The sequence below is a fragment of the Stenella coeruleoalba genome (genome assembly GCF_951394435.1).
Source record: "Stenella coeruleoalba genome assembly, chromosome: 5".
In the NCBI taxonomy this organism is placed as follows: Eukaryota; Metazoa; Chordata; class Mammalia; order Artiodactyla; family Delphinidae; genus Stenella; species Stenella coeruleoalba.
The window spans coordinates 79,324,811-79,341,613 of NC_137150.1; the positions used below are offsets into that span (position 1 = coordinate 79,324,811).

Here is a 16,803-nt window from a genome sequence, read left to right on the forward strand (position 1 = left end):
TGTATTAGAGTTAAGATTTGCAATCTTAATTCTCATTCTATAGTATAGGCACTTTCCTTGAGGATGTTTTCATTTACTCATTCATTCATTCACTCTTTCCTTCATTCAACAAATGGGCCAGGCAGTATGCTAGGTGCTTTGTGAGAAATAAAGAAAAATAAGATATATTCCTTATCCCTTCTGGAACTTAGAGTATAATAGGACTTTTCTAGGAAAAGAAGAATAGGAAAAATTTCAGAGAGCTTTCCCAAGAGATTGGGAATGGGGAAGAAGTTTTCTCAATGGCCCAGAGCTTGCTTGCGTGGACAGGGGAGCCCAGACTGGGTGTATGCCAGGGAACGTGGCTTTGGGGCATCTGGGAGCGGGCAGCATAGTGAGGCTGCTGAGCTCTTCAGCTCCACTAGCTATCTCTGGGTTGAGGGCACACACTCAGCCTTGGGTAGTGGCTGAATGCAAGATTTGCCGGAGAAGAGACTTCGGCACAAGAGAGAGAAGGGGATGCCTGAGGGAGGATGTGGCTGGGACCTGGAGTGAGGGACTGGAGAGGCAGAGAGAACCCAGAGATGAGGAAATGGTGACCCTTTGTGCAGTGCCCCGCTGTCCACCTCTTCATCAGGGGCCCCCAACTCCAGCTGCTCCATAGTGCTACTCTTTCACCATGTTCTCTCCCTCTCTCCTCTCTCACCAACTTTTTTCTGTTTTCCGGCATTCTCAGTGAGCTTTGGAGAGAAGATGTTGGAAGGAAGGGTGGTGATTAAAATTGGGACTCAGAGACTATGCATTACAACAAAATTTGGCCTGCAGGGCCTCAAAGAAGTTGAAGAAGTGTGTAGCATCTGAGAAACGCTAACCTCTGGGAGTGATGGAAGTGGAAGTTTCTTAGGTCATGAAACCCAGGAAGAAGAGAAGAAGAGGAGATAAAACCCTGGATAAGGGCTTCCCTGGTGGCACAGTGGTTGAGAGTCCGCCTGCTGATGCAGGGGACACGGGTTCGTGCCCCGGTCCAGGAAGATCCCACATGCCACGGAGCGGCTGGGACCGTGAACCGTGGCCGCTGAGCCTGTGCGTCTGGAGCCTGTGCTCCGCAATGGGAGAGGTCACAACAGTGAGAGGCCCACGTACCGCAAAAAAACCCAAAAAACCCTGGATAAAAACACCACGATGTTACCCCTGAGTGATTGCACAAAGCTTACGACCTCACTGGCTGAGATGAATCATGCAACCCACACTTCAGGGAGGAAAGGATCACTGAGACCATCTCTACAACTTCCCTTTTATTCAGATATGGAAACCGAGGCTCCGTGTGCTAAAGTGACTTGCCCAGGCTCACACATATTTACAGTTGGAGAGTGTGTCCAGGGTCACACATATTTACAGTTAGCAGAGGAGTAATGTATGTGACCAACAAGAAAGAACAACAGAATGTGTGTTCAAGCTGCTATGAGACATCTTCAAAGTCAGCAGGAGGTGAGCAATGGGACCTGTGACAGGCAGTAAATCCATTTCTCCTTTTGCTCCCCACTAACTTCCTATGGCATTATGGTCACTTTCTAGCTCTTAGCTGAGGTGATCCTATTGGTTGGTTGGCTCCCACCTGAATCCATGGATAACTAGCTTGGTTCCTAGAGTGGCATTGAACCCCAAGTTCCGGATGTCACTACTTTCTTCCACGAGCTGCCCACAGAGAGGATCAGAAGGGGTGAAGAGGAGAAAGTGGGCTTTGAGATTGGTGCCTTGGAGAAGATTAGCATTCTGGAAGTCAGTGCACTTTGTCTGTGGGGTAGGAGGTGCATCTCCTAGAGGAAAAAACAAACAAACAAATAAAAACCCAAGAAACATCCAAGGTGAGGTCATCTGTTCTTAAAAGGAAAAAAGGTGTTCTTGAAAGGAAGAGAGAAACAAGGGCTTATAGGCATTCATCATAAATCAGCAAGTGTAATCAGACTCATTTATTAAAGGCATCACTTCTGTAACCAAAGTCTGTGTATATTTTTCATGTATAAAGATAAAATACCAGAGAAGAATATGAATATTGCTCAGCTAGAGAAGATTAAAGGCCATGGTGAAATGGATATTGTCATGGGCTAAACTGAGTCCCCCGACACCTGCATAAATTCATGTGTTGAAGTCCTAACCCCTCATACCTCAGAATGTGACTATATTTGGAGATAGGGTCCCTACAGAGGTAATTACATTGAAATGAAGCCTTTAGGGTGGACCCTTATTCAATATGACTGGTGTCCTAATAAGAAGAGGCAATTTGGTCACAGAGAAGAAAGATGATGTGAAGACACATGGAGTAGACAGCCATCTACAAGCCAAAGAGAGAGGCCTGGAATGGCTCCTTCACTCACAGCCCTCAGAAGGAACAAACCCTACTGCCACCTTAATCTCAGACTTCCAGCCTCCAGAACTGGGAGATGATAAACTTCTGTTGTTTAAGCCACCCAGGCATTTTGTTACAGCAGTCCTAGCTAAATAATACAGTTTTCTGGGCTATGAAATGAGCAGTTGCCCTGGGGACTAGGCTCATTCTGGTCTGAGCACCCCATTCCAGAGGGTTTCAAACTGCCCCCTCCAGCCTCATCACTTCTTTTCCTTATGAGCAGTCCAGAGCCACTCCAGAGCCTTCCAGCACCCAGCACATGGCTGCCCAGCCAGATGGTAGAGAGGACCCTTAATGAGCTGTATGTATTCTACAGTGCCTTCCAACAGGTACGTTTAAACGGGATATTTTATGGTCAAGTTCACTGAAAGGCCTTCTGCAATACTGAACCGAAACAACAGCATGAAACTCCTGCTTCCCAGGGAGCTAAAAATCTGGCCTATCTTCAATACCCAACAGCCCACCCTCATGCCTGTGATAAAGAAGGGGGGCACCTGACACCCAGTTGGTCTTACAGAAAGAGACCGGCTGGGGCAGCAGGGCACACACTGTCGCACTGGGCCCCCAGCCCCGAAGTCCTGGTGCTGTTAGCAGCTACCTCACATTCCTGCCATGGGACAAAACTATCTGTGGAATCAGAAGGCAGGTCCAGGTTGCAGACTGATTTGTGCAGGGCTCTTCACGAGGAAGACAGCTATTTCAGGTTTCTGGAATGGTTATCTGCCTTCAGAGGTAACGGGGGAGCACATGTACAACAAGCAAGTGGATCTGGGGTGTGCTGGGCTGTGGAACTGTGAGCAGATTGTGGGAACCGCACCCTTAGAGAGTGCTGACAGCGGTTTCCTCAGCTCTGCACCTAAGCCCCAGACCTGGTCCCTGAGGCCCCTTGTATCTCCCTTCTGAGCAGCCAGGTCTTGGACACCCCAGCGATGAAGCCCACTATGACTGTGCAGGCCCCCAGGCTCCTCAGCCTGTGGCAACTTGAGCCCCCATGGAACACAAGAGAGAACGATGCCTGACGACTACTTCATCTGCCTTCCCCCAACTCTTTGAAGAAAAGGTGAGAGGACTCTGCTTGAGCATGAGACTTGAACCACATACATGAATACATTTGCTCTATTGGTCATGTAGGGAAGTTTGCATCCATCAGACAGAGAATTAAGAGTCCTTTTAAATAAGCATAGTATGTCACAGAGCAAGGCCCAACAAGCATCACAGAATCAATATACTCCAGACAACGTTATCTAAATAAGATGTAATAAAATTACAAATCAGTAACAAAAGTTATTTAAAGACACATTTGGAGGTTTTAAAATTCCCTTTTAAGTAATGAATGAGTTAAAGAATAATCACAATGGAGACTAGATAATATTAAAAACTAAATAACAGTAAAACCAATACAATATCAAAACTTGAGTTAAAGTAGCTAAAACAGTACTAGGCTGATATCTATAACCATAAATGTAAATATCAGGGGAAAATGGGGAAAGACACAGATTAGGTAAATTAATCTTATAACTCAGAAAGCTGAAAAAGAATAATACAGCAACACCAAATAAAATGTAGGGAAAGAAATATAAAGGAAATAGTTAAGGGACTTCCCTAGTGGCGCAGTGGATAAAAAAAAAAAAAATCTGCCGGCCAGCGCAGGGGACACAGGTTTGAACCCTGGTCTGGGAAGATCCCACATGCCATGGAGCAACTAAGCCCGTGCGCCACAGCTACTGAGCCTGCTGTCTAGAGCCCAAGAGCCACAACTACTGAAGCCCACGCGGCTAGAGCCCATGCTCCGCAGCAAGAGAAGCCACCACAACGAGAAGCCCATGTACAACAACAAAAAGTAACCCCCATTCGCCGCAACTATAGAAAGCCCGCGCACAGCAATGAAGACCCAATGCAGCCAAAAATAAATAAAATTAAATCTTTTTTAAAAAAAAAGGAAGTAGTTGAAATTAAATAAAACAATGAATATGAACAGCATCAGTAGCTGCTCAGTCCATGCAGTTGCTCAGGCCGACCTTCCTGGAGGAATCTTTGACACTTTGTTTTCTGCCACCCCCGTACAATGGTGAGTAAATCCTCAGAACACAATATTCAGAATTAAACCATTCTCACTACCTACACTGGCACCACCTTGGTTTAAGCCACCATCATCCCTCAAAATTATGTAGCCTGTAATGCTTTTCCTGCCTTCATTCTTGTCCCCCTTCAGTCTATTTGCAACACAGTAGTAGAAAAGTAAATCAAATCATGTCACATCTCTGTGCAAAAGCCACAAAGCATTTCATTCAGAATAAAATCCAAAGTCCTAACAGTGGAAGAAAGCCCTAAATATCTTAGACCATCCCCTTGGGGAGCCCTTTGCCTGTCTGACTATTGCTTCCTCTGTTCCAGCCAGTCCTCCTAGCTCTTCCTCTCTCTAGACAGGTTCCCACCTGAGGGTCTTTGCACTAGCCATTCCTTCTGCCCAAAGTGTCTTTCTCTGGACATCCATGTGACTAATTCCCTCTCCTCCTTTAAGTCTTTGCTTGTCAAATGTCATCTTCTTTCCTCTAACCCCCTATTATATTTATTATTTATTTGGCTACTCTGGGTCTTAGTTGCAGCATGTGGGATCTAGTTCCCTGACGAGGGATCGAACCCAGGCCCCCTGCATTGTAAGTGTGGAATCTTAGCCACTGGACCACCAAGGAAGTCCCTAACCCTCTATTTAAAATTGCAATCTGCCTATGTGCCTCACCTCCGTTCTCTCAATTTTCTTTAAACTGATCTGTTTATTTTTATAGCAATCATCACCTAATGAAGATTTTTTATTTACCAGTTTATTATTAAATGTATTGTTTATTAATTTCCCCACATTAGAAGATACTTTCAAAGAAGGAAGGGATTTTTATCCATTCTGTTCACTCTACTGCCTAGACTAGAACCTGCCACACACAATAAACACCAAAAGGTAGTTCTCTGGAAAGAATAATAAACTAGATGTACTTAAAAAAAAAACAAACTAGATGTACTTTTGATAATAGAGTAAGAAAAAAAGGGGGAAGTCACAAATAAACAATATAGAGAATTAAAAGGGGATGTAAGCCCAGTAGATTTTTTAAACCACAAAATAGCATGTTTATACCCATCCAACAGTTAAAAAATAGATATTTTCCTAGAAAATTGATAATCCCCTAGAAAACTATAGCTTACTAAAACTTAGTCAAGAAAGAAAAAACAGAAAATCAAATGTAAAACTGTAGTATAAAGGAATTGAAACAGTAGTTTTAAACCTATTCATCAAAAACCTCTATCAGGACAGATTTCACAGAGAAATTCTAACAATCTTTCAATTCCTATCTTACACATACTGTTCCAGAGAATAGAAAAGGGGAGAAAGAATCCAAACTCATTCTATGAAAATAGCCAAAATGTCAAAACTGGACAAGGAAAGAAGGAGAAAGGAAAAACTAAAGGCCAGTTTCACTATTACACACAGACATAAAAATCCTAGATAAAATGTCAAATCCTTCAAGGATAACAAGTATACGTCATGACCAAGCAGGGTTTAATCCAAAAAATGAAAAGATGGTTTAACATTAGAAAATGTATCAATGTAATTCACATATGAACAAATTAAAGAAAAATACCATATGCTCAACTCAATAGATGTAGGGAAAAAACACACGATAAAATTCAATACCCAACACTCCTTAACATAAGGAAAGAAGGGTACCTACCCAAAGCCTATAGCAATGATTATAGTTATTGGTGAAATGTTAGAAGCATTCCATTCAGAACTGGGAACAAATGAGAACGTCTGCTATCAGTGCTTCTATTAAATATTGGACTGGATGTCCTAGTCCTAGCTAGTAAAACAAGACAATAAAACAGGATAAAAATTATAAGGTTTGAAAAGGGGGAGAAAAAATTGCCGATATTTGCAGACAATAGGATTGAACTGTCCGTCATTCAAGACTATGGAATGTGGCACAGTGAATCATGCTCAGATACCCCATCCCTCCAAGCACCACTTTAGCCAAAGAGTAGTGACAGATGAATATCCAAAAGAGAGAGAGAAAAAGACATAGACAATCTCAAATATAAAAATAATATCTCCAAAACAGGAACAAGAATAGAATTGCAAAATGGTGATGGGTTCCAGGTCTGAGAGAAGACAGTGGTTGTAAGAATTCAGTTTTGTGAGGTAAGCGGGGTCCAAAAGTGCTCCAAGTCAGGTGTGGAAGACCCACCAGTGGTAGCCAGCAGTGGAGAGGGGCTCCCCAACTCAGGAAAGGAAGCTAACAACAAAAACCATACAAACAAAAACAGCTATTGACTTTTTACTGGGGCTACAGCTTTATTTAGGGAGACAGGATGGAAAGACAAGGCCTCACTCACAGGAGCTGAGACAACGCACCTTTCTGGAGGAGAGAGAGGGCAAAGATAGGGGCTCGGGTGGGGAGACAGAGAGATGAAGAGAGAGACTGAAAACAAACTTTTCATTGAAAATTAAAATGAAACTTATCTATTGTGTCAGAAGTCAAGATAAGAGTTATCTTTGGGGCAGTAGTGAGTAAGATGGGATACAGGGAATGGGTTTTAAGAATCTGATAACATTTTATTTCTTGATCTGAATGATGGTTACACAGGTGAAATCATTCTGAAAATTCATTAACCTGTGTACCTTTCTGTATGTATGTTGTACTTCAGTAACTAATTTACTTTTTAAAAAGGTTGAAAACAAATATATAAAGTAATCAAATGTTTACACAGATAGTCGATAAAGCCAATAAGTGGATGATGAATTCATTCCAGGTGAAATAAAGTTTTAAAAATCTTTGACAAAGCTTTAAAATAAGTATGCTGAGAATATACAAGGATAAAAATAAAGACAGAGCATAAGAAATTATGAAATAAAAACGGGCATAAATGATAAGATATATAGTAAAAAGCTAATTAGAAAAAGGAAATGAAAAAGATAGTCATGGAAATAAAAATGGAATCAATGCTATAATGTCTAGTACAGAAGAAGTAAAAGAGGCTTTTTAATATGAAAGTGCAGTTAAAAAGTACAGACAATAGATGGAGAGGCTCCAACATTTAACTAGTAGCTGTTCTCTAAAGGAAGAGAATAGGAGAAGAAACAATATTTTGAAAAGGTAATTGCTAAGAATTTTCCATAACTGAAAAAAGATATGAGTTCTCTAATCACAAGATATACTCAGGGTAATGAGCAAGATAAAAAGGAAATAAATCTATACAAATAGGCAGATGATAGTAAAACTGCAGAACATTAAGTATAAAAGATATTCTTAAAAATTCCCAGACAAATGCATTGGAAAATTTAAAAGCAATGAAAAATATAATTTCCTGAAACTTGACTCAAGAAGAAATAAAAATCCAAATAAACCTACTAGCACCAAAAAAAGAAAAAATCAAACTGGTAATCAAGAGTCTTCTCTGGCCCTAAAATACGCTAGAGCCAGATGGTTTTATTTGAGAACTCCACCAAACCTCTAAATTACAAGTAACCTTTATCTTATATAAAACTGTTTCATAGAACAGAAACTTATTTTATGTGGTTATAATCATCTTAGTATCAAGACCAGAGAAGGGCAGTACAAGAAAAAAAAATGATACATAAATTTCCTTTATGAACAAATATACAAAATAATAAATATATACAAAAATAAAAATAAATGTTGGCAAATAAAATTCAACATCATATTAAAAAATACCCCACAGGAGTAGGAAAAAAACAATACCCCATGACCACAAGATTTGTCCCTGGTGATCTTCATCTAAACCCATAAAGTTTAGAAGAAAATATGAAAGATTATTTTTATAAGAAGATTGATTAAACAAGACACCAGAAGCACAAATCACAATATGAAATAAAAATTAAGACAACAGTGTAATGCTATTTTTTCTATGAGACTGACAATATGAAAAACATTTGATAATACAAAGTGTTGTTGGAGAGTGTGGGAAAACAGACGTGCTCACGTACAAATCAACAGTTATAACTTCTTTGCAGGGCAGTTTTTCTCACATTTATCAAAAATGTGTAAGATATAAACCCTTTTAGATCTAGCATATAGTGTATAAACAGCCACTTCATAAAACAAGATATATGGTTACTTTACATACACACACGCACACACACACACATGCACTCAGATAAATGATTGCGTTAGGAGAAAGCACATGTGAAGCTAAGTAGCACCTTTTCAACGCCAACCGTTGATGCAGGGAAGGGGTGAGCAGGGGCCTGTGGTGTTGCAAGGGAAGTATGAATCATGGAGGCCTTCTTGGAAGACGTGAAGAGCAGAAATGAACAAAAAGGTAGTGTGAGCAACTACAGGCATAAAGAATGACACACCCTAAAGCTGGGGAATGAGAATTAAATGTCTTGTGGACATGACACAAAGGCAGTCTGCTGTTGGGGGTAGAGGGAAGGGAGCTTTCCAAGGGTGATGCCACTGCTGGTCAGAGGAGGGGATTTTACTCTTCCGAGATGCCCTACGCCATAAGAGGGTTTAGATTTGCTATATTAAGCAAGGGAGAGTGGTGGGTGGGGTTTTCGCTGGGTAAGGCACCGTGCAAATGGCATCTGAGGGAAACTGTGCTAAAGGTCATTGGTTATCTGTGGTGAACAGGACTAGTTATCATAGTACTGCCAAGAGGGATGACAAGCCTGAACTTGAGCTGGGTCGGCAAGAACAGAAAGGACCTCTAACGATCTCAATGACAAACTTGTTGTTAGTTTGGAAATTTTAAATTTTAAAATTAAATATATCTTGGAACAATGGATATTTACAGGGGGAAAATGAATCATGTTTTGGAATTAATCACATTTTATTTTTTTATACTCTTCCTGGCTTGTGCAAGGTGAAAAGGAGTAACGCAGATTTTAGAAAAATGAGTAAAACAACTAGAGGAAGTTCAATTTTTGTGACTTAAGAAAGTGCTGTCATTCCCATTATGATTGAAGGTTTTTTTCTCCCTCTTTTAAATACATCTCAGGAGAGGGCTTTTAGGGGACCTTCCAAAGGTTAGCGCTACATAAATAGATGGCTTGAAAAAATAGAATTATTGACCGAAAGAAGTCCCACCCAAGGCCCCAGCGCCGACTTACCTGTACTTCCAACACTGAGCCACAGAAGAAGCCCCCATGACCAGAAGCAGCCCTCCCAGGGGTCTGGGGCCATCGTTGAGCTGGAAGTCTCAGAGCTGGGGTGAAGCCGACCCCTAATGACAAAGAGATCTCATAACCCAGGCTCTCACAGTTTTGAACACTAAACGCCCACTCGGGTCTCACTAATCATTAACTGGCCTCATGACCTGTAACAGGTCTCTCCCTATTTGTCTAACTTCCCCAGTTTTTCTGTTTCTTCTTCTCAATGAAATGAAATATACTTTTTTCTTTTCTTTTTTTTAAAGCAGGGGACAATGAAACACATTGCCCTTCCTCTCTGAGCCAAACATCATCAGGAAACTATTTCCTGCACCTCTCCCACTTCCCATTATAAAATGTTAGTAAAAACCAAGGCAGAAGTCTTTGATCTCTAGGGGATCACAAACCCACATTGTCCCAGAGTCATCTGTGGATGTGTTTGCCCCCTAGGAGGACTCTGAGTGGCTTGAGGGCAAAGGCCTTCTCTTTTCATTTTTGAGTCCCCAGTGCCCAGCACAGAGCTGAGCCAACAACGTATTAATATGTTTCGTGTACATTTAACGGAAATAACGAAAGAAGATGAAGTTGGCCTCTGAGAGTACTATCCTTTGATAGAATCTTGGGGCTAGAAGTCCAACCTCTAAGAAGAGTCGTTCAGTGTCTTGAATTCACTGATAAGAAACAAAGAAATAGAGAATGAAAATGACCTATGGAGACCCTTCTGCTGGAAGTGGCAGAGCTGGCCTGGAACCAGGGTGTTTCCAGTATACCGCGTGGCCTCTTCACCCAAAGGAGTGGCAGAAACCACAGAGCGCTAGTTCTAGATGGGTCAGGGGAAGGGGGAGCCACCATACTTGCCCAGCTCTCCTTAATTGCAGCACATTGCTGTGAGGCAGAGAACCCAACAGGGCAGTATGGAACTTTCTGGACCATAGCTCTGTGAGGGGAGTACTATCTACATACAGCTTCAGGGTATAGAGGGGTTAAGTACCTTGCACAAGCTCATGCAGAGCTGGGGTTTGAAGCAGGACAACCTAGCTCCCGAGGCCATGCTCTGAACCACTGTGCCAACAGGCGGCACCAACCACTGCACCAAGCCGTGCCAGGCCTGCCCAAGACAGGGATAAACTGATTTTGGAGGGGCCAGCCCTTGCTTCCCCTCCTGCACATGATGCCACTGATCAGGTGCTGTTGCCACCAGCAAGGGCACTACTGAAGGCTGTTCTAACGTCAGAGACCAAGCCAGGTGTAGAGGTCCACCAGGTCCTCAGAGAAAATAAGCCAGGATGGGACTAGATGTGCAAGAGATTTATCAGGGATAAGACCTGTGACGAATAAAAAGGGGAGCTGAAGACAGTAGGGAGACCCTTTAGACCCTGCTGCAGGGCTGACACCTGCGCAGGACAGGGAGAAGGAAAGAGGATTGCACAGGAAGCCCCAGAACACCATGCAGTTCCTGGAATGTCCTGGCCAAGGCAGTGGGGAAGCCTCAAGCTGAAGTCTCTTGTGAAAATGAGCTGTGTTAGCAGCCTTGCCCTGCTCAGTCACTAGCTGGGGGCAGTCTCAGCACAAAGACGAGGCTAGATCCAGAAGGGCAGCAACCAGGACCATCAGTCAATTAGGTTCCTCACAGCAGGAGACTGAGGACTGCATTCTCCTGGCCACTCCATCACACCCAGAGCTGGCGCGTCAGGCCAGTCATTCCAGCTTTTCCAGCACAGTGTTCCCTGTGCAACATCAACACAGCTGACTTGTAGAGTGCCCTCCCTGTCACATTCATCATCTGGTGCAGTGCTCTCCACATGGGGCTGGAGTGGTCCTGGGCCAGACCACCTGCCTCAGAATCACCCAGGGGACGGGGGGCAGACCACTGGGCCCAAGCCAGACACACTGAATGAGACTCCTTGGGGTTGGGCCCCAGACTCTGCAGTTCTAGCAGGCTCCGCAGATGACTGTATGCACGCCAGAGCCACTAGTCTTCTGTTAATTCTAACCACAGCCATCTCCGTTTCACCAGTGAGGAAACTAAAAGCTCACAGAGGCCAGAGACCTGGGGAGCCCTGCTTCAGGGGGCCAAGAAAGCGAGGTCCTCCTGGAAAGTGAGGTGACGTGTTTTAGAAGGTGAGGATAGAGATCTTTCTACAGGAGACACTGGTAGGGAACACCACCTTATAATCAGTGTATATGGTCCGTCTCCCCCAGGGAGAATGTCAGCCTCGGGAGGGCAAAATTCTGGTCTCTTTTGTTCGGTGAGGTGTCCCCAGCGTCTAGCACAGTGCCTGCCACACAGCCAGTGCTCAGTCTTTGCTAAGGAAAGGCATGGTACCTCTGGCATGGCGTGCTCGTTTAGAGAGGGCAGTGGGAAGGGGTCTGATCCCAGGACCACACCGAGGCCCCCACGGTGCAGTGGAGTCAGATGGCTTTACTGGCCTAGGATCTAGGAGCACAGGGAGGCAAGCAAGAGACCAAGGACACTGGGTTCAATATACAGCGCTCATTGCTCAGGGCTCCCTGTCACGTGCCTGCTGTCTAGAACTGTGCTTGGCACATAATAGGTGCTCGTTAAACACTTGTTTTGAAAGAAAGGGAGGAGAGGAAGAGAAGGGAGTGGAGGGGAAGAGAGGAAGCTACTGGCTACAACCCCTGGAATCCATAGAATCTCTTTCGGCCTTTCCTGCCTGCCTCTTCCCAGCTCAGATTCCCAGCTTCCTCACCTTCCTTCAGGATCCCGGGCTGACAGTTCCATAAATGAATAAGCCTTTATGTGTGTGTGCATGAGTGCATCATGCACACATGTATAGAAGCATGGCCTTCAGTTTAGGGGTGGGGTTGGGAGTGGGGGGGATATAAACTAACATACTAACTAATATAAAATCATCTTAGGAAATTATAATTCTGAGCCTCACCAGTTTATTCTATCCCATCCTTTCTGAACTTTTTACACGCTTGCTGACCCACTACACAAACCCTCTGCACCTTGCTTTTCCCACTAAACAAAATTCTTTCCACCTGCCTCATTTGTTTTTTAAGGGTGCATAGAAACCCAGTAGAACTTCTCATGAAATTTTAGTGCACAGCCCAAGATGACTCAAGCCCCTATCCTACTCGATTTTCAGGAAGTCTGAACTTTTGCCAGGTTCCTTTCCAATTTGAGGTGAAGACCATGATTTTGGAGCCTCCACTCCTGGTGTTCCATATGTACTGCATGTGTATACACGTGCGTGCACAGGCGTGCACGCACATACACACCCATTCTCAGAACAAACCATAATACACGAGCATAAGGCCATCTAAACTCTTGTAAAGAGAATACTTCATGCCTTTCGTGCCCCAAACCACATAACTTTGCTTTCATTTTAAAGCTGTCTATATTGTCTCTGTTTTCCTTGGAAGAAAAGGTAGACCCTTGCTTTACACTTGTCAGGAAAATGTATCACAGGTGTCTCCAGACCTCCAAATTTTGAGAAAGACTGAAAATTGCAGCTTTTAAATGACAGTTTGATGCCAAATTCTATGGTTTAGTTTTTGCTCCCTGAGATCTCCTAACTTCAAAGTAAAATGACTTGTGAACCTTGAGAGCTTGTTGCTGGGTGTGCAGTACTGTAGGGCGATTCCCCGAGAAGCTCGAAGGAAGAGGACACCCCGGGGGTCCCCTTGTTGTGCCTTCTAAGTGGTGGAAGAAACTGGCTGGAAGTGACCCATCTGCCCATTCCACGGGTTCAGCTGGGCTCAGCTCTGCCCACTCCTACCCCTGCCCCCAACGTGCATCTCAAACCCACCACCATCTTTCCTTTCGATGTCACCTCATAGCTGTGGGAAGGTGGAGAGAGGCCACAGGCTGCTGCCAGCACCATCTCACTCCTGGGTTTCATTTTGGCTTTGTCTAAGGAAACATTTTCTAATTATAGCCAACAATTAGAGTGTGGTAGGATTGGAGACAAGCAGACCTGGGTTAAACTCTAGCTCCATCTCACCCCAGCCATGTGACTTCAGCTGGATGGCAGCTTCTCTGAGCCCCAGTTCTTCACCTGTTAACAAGCTCTAGTAAACTGCCTGACGCACAGCAACTCTTTCTTCCTCCTCTTGTCTTTCCTTCCCCAAAGGAGAGAGTCTCACCAACTCTCTAGGTGTCAATATCCCCAAACCGAAACCCCAGGGATGAGAAAATGATGGCAAGACTGATGGCCCTCTCTGCCATGCCTAGATGACCCCTGGGTCCTTAACCAGACCCCATTCCTTGAGGAGCTGATCCACTGGGATGGTTGACTGTGAGTGAAATCATCAGAGTCTCTATTCCCTCCCTCACCACCCCCAGTAGCTCTGGCTGTTTTAAAAAGATGCACATTTACTTGCCCTGGAGAGGTGGAGACAGAAGAGGAAGTGGAGAATGTGTGGTTGAAGAAGCTTGGAGAAGGGCAGATGAGGCCATTGCAGATCTTAAAAACGTATATATTGCCAAGACTTCTAGTAACATCTAGCAATCTTAGGTACCAAAGAAAGCAAATGAAGTACCATCATTTAGCAGGTCAAAAAATACCATTAATCCCTGTAATGTTACTCATGACCTATTCTGTTTTTCAGAACACAGATGTTAACTTGATTAGCATAACAAGTTCATACTGTCATTCAGGTCATCTTTTAAATTTACTCTAACACTATGCATATAATTAAGTCTGTTGTCTCTTTCCTCTGTTCATTCTGGTCCTCCCTCCTCTCTCTCATTCTCTCTCTCTCTCACTCTCTCTCTCTCTCTGTCTCTCTCTGTCTCTCTCTGTCTCTCTCTGTCTCTCTCTCTCTCACACACACACACACACACACACCCCAGCACTCACAGTCAGGAGAGAAGGCAGAGCCCAGGAGCCCAGGTGCGGGTAGGTGGAGACAGAGGTGAGGATGGGTGTGACAGTTGTTCTCTTTCGATGGCTTCTATTTTCTCAGAGAAATAGGAAGCAAAGCTGCCAATTGAGAGTCAAGCTTGGAGAGGAGGTTTTGAGGTTTGAGAAAAAGGAGTCTGAAAGTCTGATCTCTTTCTGAATTGTGACTGCTGTGAAGAGTGAGAATTTGCATAGCAAATAGAACAGGATCTTAAAAAGACGCTATCTCTTGTCTCCAATTGCAGCTGAAGTCCTACTGGCAAACAAAAAATGCTACGTCTTCACCCTCCTACCCTGCCGGGACCCCGTTCACCGCCACGCACACACCTCCACCACTACATTCTAAAGAGACTGGAAGGCCTTGGAAAGACAAATCCCAGTGGGACTTACTAGAAGGCAGCAGAACTGCTCTAGGAGACCTCCCTTCCCCACCTCCCCTAGCCGAAAATCAGCCGTTTGAAGGAAAAATCACAAGAATCCTAAGTTCTATGGGGGGTTTCCCATCCCTTCCTGAAAGGGAAGGAAAGGTGGTGCTCTACCTCACCCTCACAACAAAGCCAAATGAGGGGGGCTACCAGCTGAGAGTGAGGGTGACCACATGAAGGTGACAGTGGCATCTGCTACCAAGTCGGCTGTCTGCTAGGCAGCCTGATCCGTCCTCCTGATCTGTCCTATTTGAGATGGATGGGGGAAATGTAGACAGCAGCAGGTGGGGCAGGCTGCACTCTCAGTGGTGGATGTGACCGGGAAGGATGAGTTTCCCTTGGGTTGAGTAGAGCCCTCAGAAGACAACTGGCTTGACCCTTTCCCATCAGGGCTCCACTGGTGAGGGTGGTCTAGGGCAACACTGGAGAGGGACAGGGAACCCCAAGAGAGGGAGGCAAGGAATGAAAGAGGCATCCATGTCTCCATTTCTCCTCTAAGTCCTCTGGGCCCGGGACTGACTATGGTGGGGAGAAAGGAGGACATGACATTAAAGTGTTAGAATTGATCAAACTGGACTGGGATTCCTACTTCTGGGTATATACCCAAAGGAAATGAAAACAGGGTAACAAAGAGATATCTGTGTCCCATGTTTATCGCAGCATTATTCATGATAGCCAAGATATGGACACAACTCAAGGGGCTGTCAACTGATGAATGGATAAAGAAGATGTAGTACATATATACAATGGAATATTATTCAGCTATGAGAAATCCTGCCATTCGTTGACAACATCAGTGGACCTTAGGGCATTATGCTAAGTGAAATCAGCCACAGAGAAAGATAGATATTACACGACATTACTTATATGTGGAAGCTAAAAAAAAAAAAAGTCAAACTCATAGAAACAGAGTAGAAAATTGGTTGCCAGGGGCTGGTTGGGGGAAGCAGTGGTAGTGAGGGAAATAGAGAGAGGTTGGTAAAAGGGTACAAACTTTCAGCTATAAGCTGAATAAGGTCTGAGGATCTGATGTAAACCATGGTGACTATAGTTAATAACACTATATTGTGTAATTGAAATTTGCTAAGAGAGTAGAACTTAAATGCTCTCACCAAAAAAAGATAAACATGTGAGGTGATGGATATGTTAATTAACTAGATGAAGGGAAACCTTTCACAATGTATATATTAAATCACCACAAATGTACACTTTAAATATCTTACAATTTTACATGTCATTTATACCTCAGTAAAGCTGAAATTTTAAAAAACTAGACTGGGATGGACTGGATTGGGTTTTTAATACCCACCACCATACCCCCATCCCAAGACCAAAAAGTTGATGCTAGGGGCAGGAAAAGCAGCTTCAATGCAGTATGTATGAAGGCAGTAGCTAGAGAAAAAGAAAATCATTCCATGTTTGCTTCTCACTAAATTCAGACCATTCACCAAACCAGTTACAGAGGTAAAACACATCATGCTTCAGAATCCACTTGTTAAAATACTTTTCTTCCCTTTTCTATATTGTAACGTTTAAGCATCTCAGTTCTGCTGTTTGGGCAGTGCTACCTGAATTCTAGTTCTCCACCTTAAAACTTCAGGGTCTCCTGATTATTGGTAAAAGAAACCCCAGCAAGACCAGGAAAAGATGTTTCCTCTTCTCCTACAGCTGCAGAAAAGCACACACTATTCTGCACTATAATGTCAGTTTTTATCAAAAACTGGGAAATTACAGTCACGAGAGGCTCCATCTTAATCTTCTGTTCAAGAATCTTGTGTAGGGCTTCCCTGGTGGCGCAGTGGTTGAGAGTTCACCTGCCGATGCAGGGGACACAGGTTCGTGCCCCGGTCTGGGAAGATCCCACATGCCGTGGAGCGGCTGGGCCTGTGAGCCATGGCCACTGAGCTAGCGCGTCCGGAGCCTGTGGTCTGCAACAGGAGAGGCCACAACAGTGAG

The 16,803-nt window shown here is 43.9% G+C and overlaps 1 protein-coding gene across 1 annotated transcript in view; it reads right to left on the reverse strand.

Annotated features, from left to right (window-relative positions):
- Positions 1-9,759, reverse strand: part of PLA1A (phospholipase A1 member A) — a 31,228-nt gene extending 21,469 nt beyond the window's left edge. The window contains exons 1-2 of the mRNA XM_079921429.1: positions 9,510-9,759; positions 1,589-1,796 (exon numbers count right to left, since the gene is read on the reverse strand). Of these exons, the coding sequence (XP_079777555.1) occupies positions 1,589-1,796; positions 9,510-9,582 (281 nt within the window). The 5' untranslated portion in view covers positions 9,583-9,759. The remainder of the gene's footprint in view (positions 1-1,588; positions 1,797-9,509) is intronic.
- Positions 9,760-16,803: the final 7,044 nt, after the last annotated feature.